Source organism: Dermacentor silvarum, chromosome 2 (assembly GCF_013339745.2).
Source record: "Dermacentor silvarum isolate Dsil-2018 chromosome 2, BIME_Dsil_1.4, whole genome shotgun sequence".
Classification (NCBI taxonomy): Eukaryota; Metazoa; Arthropoda; class Arachnida; order Ixodida; family Ixodidae; genus Dermacentor; species Dermacentor silvarum.
This window is the reverse complement of record NC_051155.1, coordinates 147314980-147323825: the sequence shown is the minus strand read 5'-3', so window position 1 is coordinate 147323825 and position 8846 is coordinate 147314980. Positions and strand designations below refer to the sequence as shown.

The window sequence follows — 8846 nt, the reverse complement described above, 5'->3', positions numbered from 1 at the left end:
CACCCATATAGCAGGGACAACACTCGAAGCAAAAAGGTTGCTCGTTGGCGTTGTTATTAAATATTATTTTGATGGCAACGGTGATCACGCAAGCCGGCCATTGAGAGAGAATGTACTACCTGAAAGCAAGAACGAAACCTGACAAACCTGCTATCATCAGCAGTGTGCCAGTGTGAACTTCCGGCCGTTGTTGTTTCCGGTCTCGGTAACTTCCAGGGAAAAATGGTGCGCTGCATGGTGTGCCCTTGCGCTCCATGGTGAACTGTTTACTTCAGGCAGCTGCGAAGTTTACACGTTGGTTCTTTATTCTATGGTTTACATGGCTCGTGTAGTCAGTGATGTCGGCTGTCTTCATAGCTTTCGGCTCCCCGTGCAGCGATCGCGCCTGCACGCTAAGCAGCCTGCCTAAAGGCTGAAAGACTGGCATAACATCCGCGCGCAGCCGCGCTGTTGCCGCAGCGCCATGGCGTTCATGGGCAAATTTTCCAAGTGCCCGCTGTGCCACAAGGAGTTCAGCACGTCGGGCAGCCTCTCCAAGCACAAGCGACGCGTGCACAAGGTGATGCCCGATCCGACAAGGGCCGCTCGCGCTGGCCGCGAAGTGAGGTGTGGCGAGCAAGACTGCACCTACGTTGCTACAAGACGCGACGACATGCGTGACCACTTGGTAGTCGAACACGGCCTCTCGCTGGTTGAAGTGCAGGAGGAATTCGAGTCGATGAAGGACTTCCGCGAGTGGATGGACCTCGTGTCGCGCGCCAATCGAACGCAGTTCGCGGCGCGGGCTAGTGACACGCAGGCCCGGGCAACTGTCCATCGCTACGTCTGTCACCGTTCCGGGCTGAGCAACCTCAAGACTACCGCGCGGCGGCGCCGGATAAAGTCGCAGGGCTCATGCAAAATGGGCAGCTGGTGCACCGCGTACCTGAACGCCCGCGAGTGCCTGTTGACAGGTGCGGTGCGCGTCAACGGTTGTTTGACGCACTATGGCCACGACATGGACGTCGTACACCTTCGCATCTCTGCGGCTGACCGGCGGGCCATATTGGCCGAGATTCGTCGCGGTGTGCCCTTCGACCGTATCCTCGAGAATATTCGCAGCGATTTTCCGCAGGACGCACGGGAAATAACGCGCATGCACCTCATCACCATGGGCGATATCCGTAACATCGCCGTCTCTGAAGGTCTGCTCTCGTGGAAGCTGGACGTGGACGACGACCGGAGCGTTCGCAAGCTTGCCGCCCGCTTCGCGGCCCAGTCTTATAGCCCGATCCTTCTCTACAAATCCCGGGGCACCCCTGCAGACGCCCCCGCGGAAGCTGATGCGACGGCTATCGGCAGCTTTCGGGGTTTGGCCGAGGATGACATTGCACTTGTGATTCAGACGCGCTACCAGCGGGATCTGGTCAGCAGGGACCCCGCGCTCGTGTGTGTCGAACCGGTGACGGGTCATAGCTCCGAGTACACGTTGCTGGCGCTTCTAGCCACAACAGACGCGGGCCTGGTGGTCCCTATCGCCTGGTGCGTCTGCGGCGCCGCTAATCCGGCTGTCGTGGCCGCTTTCTTCCAGGTCGTTCATCAGAACATGGGCGACTTCACGCCGCGATTCTTCATGTCTGAGGACACCGAATTCTACTTCAACGCCTGGCTGGAAGCTTTCGGTGCCGAACCACGGCCGCACAAGGTTCTTTCGTCGTGGCATTTACAGCGCGCATGGACTGAAGCCGTCAACACGTGGGTTCGCGGCCGGGAGAAGCAGGCAGCTGTAAACAGGTCGCTAGAACTACTCGTGAAACCAGGAGTCGGTCGAATCTTTCCAGAAGATGCTGCGCCGGGTCATCAACATGCTCAAGATGGACAGTGACACTGCCAGTTTTGGTGACGTGTTTGAATCCACTTATGCTGGACGGCCTGAGCAGTGGGGAAGTTGCTTTTTCAGGGACCTTGATATCAACATTGAAGATTTCCACACATTGTTCAGGCGCATTGCAAGCCGCCTAAAAGTGAAGAGATTGGACAAGATAGCCCATAATCTGCTGCTTGCCTCTGAATCAAAGCAGTATGAGAACTACATGAAAGTTGTCCGTCAAACACAGCCTGATGCGGAAAGCTCAAAAAAGCAGAAGGCTGCACCTCTTTTAAATGAACTAATTCATTCTGCTGATGGAGTGCCAGTTGAGGTTGTGTCCATTGATACAATGGACATTGCTGAAACAGTGTCTATTGACACAGTTACCTATGAGGCAATGACCACTGGTGGGATGCCAGTTCAGGTAATGCCTGTAGAAGAAGTGCAGGTGCATGAGCTACAATCTGATGATCCACAGATTGAGACCATATGCATCGAAGAGGTGCAGGTTGAAACTTTGCCCAAGCCGAAAGTACCTTTAGATGCACCAAACTTATCAGGACGTGAACAACCTCCTTTGAAGCCGAAACGTCCTGGTCGCAAGTCCACGCACCAGATGGCACTGAAAATCTTGGAAGCACATCAAGAAGCACTGAACATGTCTCCAGAACATATTGTTCACGTAACTGACAACCAATGGAAAGTGATTGATGAAGGTGTCCCCTACGATGTCATTGAGGTGCTCGGTTGCTGTAAGGCCAATTGTCAACCTCGCTGCAGTCAATGCAGTGCTTGCTCGCACAGGTACAACTGCAGTTGTGGCTGCACGTACATGTGTCGGCACATCCATGCATGTCTCATTCATGCAAGTGAAGTCTTCACCGAGCCAGTGGGAATGGCAGAGGAAGTGGTGAACACAATGACACCTGAAGCATTGGCTGAGAGCACAAGCTTTGCATTTTCAAGTATTGAGCCCACTGAAGAAGCAGCCATGCAAGGAGATAAGAAGAAGCTTGAAGTGCTTTGCGCCTTACATAAGCTGAATGAAACATGTGTCCGTGCTGCGGAAATACTGGCAACAAGAGAAGACTTACCAGTAACACACCAAGCAGACTACATTTTATCAACGCTGAAGGCAACGAGCACTGTGTTGGACACTTTCTGTCGCAGAGGCATGACCCAGACTCCAAGAAAGCTGGCTGATCACGACTATGAAAGCACAAATTAGTGTGGAGTTTGGATTGCACACATTAGTTTGATTGTCCGTCTATTTCAGGGGTCACTGCCAAGTTTAGATGGAAAGAGAGGGTGTTGAGAGATGTTTAGGCAACTTGTAAATGAAGGACTCTGACACAAGAACTTGAGGACCATGATGCAGCCACGTGTTTGAGACCCCTGATCTAGTTCCCATGCACATTCAGGTGTTGTTACACAAACTGTTGTCTTCCACTGAGTCACAACTTCGTCAAGACAACAGAGAACGTGGATTGTGCTCACATGCAGAAAGAGAAAGAACTCTGTGTATGGCCTTGCATAATGTGTTGTGCACATTGTTAGGTAGCTAGCAGCGACATATCTTGATTGGTACTGTTCAGCTAGGCTTAAGGGCAACAGAGGTAGTTGTGTGGGCAACAGAGGTAGGTAGTGAAGCAGTAAATAGGCCCATGCCTATTAATGACCTTTATTGAAAAAGCAAAGCATGAGCTTAAAGTGTGCATAACAATCTCCACGTCATGCGAGTGTTTAATAGCCAATTGGTCGGTTAGCCCCAGAGAAGGGCATTGGAAATTAGACCATGTGCATAAAGCAAACAGCAGTGCTATCATTGTTCACTTGGACGCTTTCCTGATCATGCTGCGATCTTAGCTGCTACTTGGTGGGCCTGCAGTGCTGTCTACTATGTCTGTCACCAGTGTGCATGACTGCTAGAACTGGCCTTAAACTTGTCGCTTTGCAATCAGCAGAGTCATGTTTACTAGAATTTTGTTTGCAATGACTGTTGCCTGTAGTGCTTCAAGCCACTAAATGCAAGTTTCCTGCCGCGAGTTACAGGTCACATTGCCAGACAACGATCAGCACACATTGACTCGCTTAGTGCACACGTGTGCCCATTTTGTGTATGTCACCCATTTTGCTGCGACTGCAGCATTGTACGACAGCATTGTAGCATAGTGGGCGCGAGCAGGTGGCAATTTATATCTAGTAATGCCTGCAACTACCGATTCGTAAATAGTATTAAACAAGTGTGACTGACTCAGTTAGTGAAAAACTGACACGATTCTAATGCCTCTGACACAGAGATTGAACTACGACGAGTTTTGCTTCGGGAATAGTTTCACTTGTAAACATTTGGCCTTCAGCATTTTGTGATGCCACCAAACAAACTACTATAATTGCACTGCCCATTTATTTCTGTATGTCACTGCCAAACGTGCATGCTTGGCTATCTTAATTTGCAGCCTATGCTTAACTACAGTTGTACCCGGATATATCGGACCTACATAAAGCGAATTATTGTGCATATCGAACAACTGTTAAATCCCCTTGAAATTATTTATTTATCGAATTACTGATATATATTGAACTATTTCGCGATCCCCTTCGAGTTCGATATATCCGGGTTCGACTGTATGGTGTGTTTGTTACACCTGGTGTGCTGTTTGGACTTGTACAGAAGAATCAACTTTCAGCATATTATTTAATGTGCAAGCAGGCCCTGCACAGTTGGTTTCTGTGAATCTCAGGAACACATACAGTATTTGATGGTGAAGGTGTATGTTGTGCTTGCAACCAGCACTGAACATACTGCTGTTGTTAGTACAGATTTAATGCATGAACTTATAGATTGCGAGGAAAAAAAGTCACACTTTCGCCCGAAAGGCGATGCATCGCTTGCAATAGCAAACTAGAGGATAGCTATACGAAGCGAGGATAGTAGTTTTATCGGCCGTATAAACTTGTAAACATAGACATACTAACTAAATTAACAAGCATGGTGTTACACGTGCACAAGCAAACATGAACGCATCTCACTCTATAACCACGGAAACTCGCTGTCAAAACGTTAAAGTGTTGAGTAAGCGCAGCAGCAGCAGCGAGCGAATTTACCTTCGTCCCGCCACTCTCATCAATGCGAACTAAGCTGCAAAAACATAGCGCAGGGAGGAAGGACTCTTCCCCCGCCGCAGATGGCTTACAAGATACAGCCACCCGAGCGGGAGTGCGCGGCGTTTACTGGTTGCCTGCAAAGTCAACACACAAGTTGTAAGCAGCAAGTTACACATTATGTGCAAGTGGCTAGGCAGTGTCTCGGTTAAGTTAAAAGCCACGCGCACTTGACAACTATTCCATTTCCAGCTCGGTTCACCGTGTACTACATGCAATGTTACAAATGAGCAGGAAAAAGAAATTAACCCCATTTCCCTGTCCATTGCAAGGAAAGCATATCCTGTGTGCTGCTAGGATTTTATAAAGCAACTGTAATTCGCAGTAAGGTTGAACAAAGTGCCTGAGCTTGTATATTCTGTTCACCCTATCCACAGGTATATTACAGCAAGTTTTGCATGACTTTTTCCAGGGGCGCGATCACCCCTGGCAAGCGGTGAACCATTCCTTAGCTGCAGCTGCCTTTTGGATCCAATCCAATCCACGAGACGTGCCATGCTAAGCCGGTCTCATAGCGAGCCCATGATCGCTCGAACTTCACATCTCTCTTTGCATTCTATTCCTAGCAGATGACACGCTCGTAATCAAAATGACTGACAGGAGTGTGTCCCCATTTTGACGTCCCCAAAACGACGAACTCCCCAGACGACGTTTGTCGTCTGGGGAGTTTGCCGCTTGCTGATTGGCTGCTCTCTCCCTCCTGTTGTCACAAATTTTGCATACTGCCACTTTGTGACGTTGCAGCAACTGAACTGAACGCGAAACGAACAAAAATCTGCGAGCGCGCCCCAGATCTAGTATATGCATTCTTTTTATCATAGCTTACAAAATTGTGTTAGTGTGTTTTCCACAAACTTGCTGGGATACATTACACACTAGTCACTTCGAACAAGTACCATAGCATAAAAAAGGGCTGTGCGGGGTACGCGGAATTGTTCTATGTGCATATTTAATAAGCAAAGCTAGCAAATTCACAAAGCAACAGACACACATGCCATGTTGTTCTGCTGTGCAGCTCATTTTCATGCTCTTTCGAACATTATTTACACATGTGCACGTGGCTTCTCAATTATGCATTAAAAGCTACATGCATCTGGCCTGTGGTATATTTTGTACATGCCGTCCAGAGTGCAAGAGAGCCTTTGTGAAATCACAGACTGTTGTGCATGCAATAGATGCTCATCAAAATCAAACCAACAATGCAGAAATGGTTCTGTCGCCGAGCGTGCCTAAAAGACAGATCACAAGATAAACAGACTGGGACAATGCGCGTATCGTAGCCACGGAGAAGCACCCGACAACAAGGCTCAGTCGTGAATCTTTGATCATTCAAACCAAAAGTAATGCACTGAACTGATCATCTGGTATCCTCAAATCACATGTTCCCCCAACCTTTATGTCATGCACCCAAGTCTACTTATGAACCTTCAGTGTAGCTGGCATTTCCATTGTGAATAAGGGACCCGTATGGATCCCGAAACATAATTTTGTGTTGACTATGGTCAGTAACCCTCTTTTCTAAAAAAAAAACTTCTCGCTGAAGTTTTCGCTGAAATTGAAGAAAATGCTTGGGTCTCTTGCCTATTGTCATTCGCCAGTGGAAATTCATTATAGAACATAGAAGATAGGGGCAGCCATGGCATCAGTCGTGGTTGCTTACATCTGGTGCCAAAAGCCAGGAATGAACTGAGTACGTTTAAAAAATGGTAAATTGTGGAGGTCTGTATCACAAGAGAGAGAGAGAGATGGCAAAGAAACGGAGAAAGGTTCACTAAAACAAGAAATTCGGTTTGTAACTCTACACTGGGGAATGGGGAAGGGAACACAGAAAGATGAGAAGGTAGTACTAGATACAGACAGTGCAGACACAGGATCACAGCTGGTAACTGTCGCCACACACTACCATGCATGGTACAGGACCACACACAGCACAATGAGAACCAATTAGGGCAAAAGCCGTGTTTACAGGTTTGTTGCCCTCTGCTGCGACGACTTATGAGATTGCCATTTTGGAATAGTTTGTTTCTACCATGGCTCATAGTGCTCTGTATTGAGGACTCGCGCAGAATGCATTCAAGGGTCTGCTCGCAATCTCGCATGTTACGTCGTCGGCCACTCCAGTGCGAATGAAAGCTACAGCCACTGAGCAGCTGCAGTGGGTAACCATGGACCTTTATGCACGGTGTAAAGGACCACAGACATTGCGTAAAGAGCCAGAATTTTCTACACACTGGAAGCAAGCAACACTTCAGGGCAGTGAATGAAAATATCTTAGAGTAGCATTGCTTTGGAAAGGTTACCATGTGGAACAAGCGATTTTCATTCATTTGACATTCATGGGATACACAGAACTAATTTGAATTATTTTAAAGTTGACTTAAGAGTGTTTTCAAAGGCTATATTAGAGTGCACCTACATTTCAATTTTAATGGTTGTCTGTGCTCGCTCAACAGTATGAATGCTCTACAGATGGCTCAAGACAGCTGTTCTCTTGTGCATAATTAAGTTGTTGACCAAGAACTAGGCAATGCTAGTATGCTGCGTGTTTAAAGGACAATAAGGAGCAACACCTACATAAATGGCTTTGAAGGGCAAGGTATTTCAAGACTATATTTACATTGCTTCTGTTTATATATGCTTTGTTAGTCAACACAACCAGCATTAACAGAAATGAGAAATTTGGCATTTTAGTAGGCAATAAGATAGAGATAGCAAAGAATAAAAGGGGAAACACATGGGCTCACTCAATGTGCTTGCAATCGTTGTGGCATTGGGCATCACACAGGGTTGTCTTGCATATGTGCATTCTGCATATTGCCACTACAGGTGTGCTTTGCACGTTTGAAGAAAGGAAAGCCCAATTGTAGGTCGACACTTCAAGACTTAATGCCTCCACTTAACACCTACAGTCAATGATGGTTTCCAGTTTTATCGCAGCAAGGTATTCAAACTTCCTTCAGCATAGGAATGTGCGAGCATTCATTGTAATCTAGGCAAAGTAGTCATGGGGTACGGAGGTCATGAAAAGGAAATGTGCAGGTGGATTGATTTGAATGCATTTAGAAGCCACTCCTAAGTCATGAATGCAAGCTTATCCGATATCTTAAAGACGAAAATATAGTAAACACATTCTGCGTGTAGCAAGTTGTGGAACCGCACGTTTGCTGGAATTGAAAAATTATAAATCTGAGGGCAGCTGATATTCCAGTTAATATTGCAATTGGGCAAGTTGTGTAATGATTACAGCACATAATTGACTGTCTGTTCAGACGAGAGCCAAGGGCAGGAAAAGGCAGTTAAAATTGGCAGAGCTTCATAGATGAAGCAATGATATGTCAAAATTTGCAGGCACAAGATGGACTTGGCCAACACAGGAAAATGTAAGTGGAGATTAGTGGGAAAGGTGGCACTAGCTGAAAGGAAACTGACTGTGTCACATCTATTGAGCTCCACCAAGTGTGCCTGGCGAGAAAGCCATGTGTTGCAATCCCCTATTCAACTTGGTACTACTACACGCCCATCACTCACTGCATGTGTATACTGTTCCCACTGATGCTGCTGAGGTGATCAAGAGTGCAAATAAGCAGAATGCTTTTCTCTCACTGTGCCATATGTCTGACACCGTGCGCTGTCCGATTAATGGTCGGCCATGTCAGTCGCTAGCAGCTGCCACTGGCCTTACAATACAGACCTGAATGTCGCATGACATCAGTCTCCTTACTTATACTACTTGCATATTACAGAGCAGATGCTCAATAGTACGGAATCTCCGAGTGGAAAGATGCACAAAAAATGATGACAGACAGAAAGTGTTGCGCCATCCCGCACTCCC

The 8846-nt window shown here is 47.2% G+C and overlaps 1 protein-coding gene across 1 annotated transcript; it reads left to right on the top strand.

Annotated features, from left to right (window-relative positions):
- Nucleotides 1-201: 201 nt before the first annotated feature.
- Nucleotides 202-4108, top strand: LOC119441886 (uncharacterized). Its single transcript, XM_037706527.2, is given in 2 exon segments — nt 202-1792; nt 1794-4108. Coding segments are annotated over 2 exon segments (2613 nt in total). The 5' UTR covers nt 202-463; the 3' UTR covers nt 3078-4108.
- Nucleotides 4109-8846: the final 4738 nt, after the last annotated feature.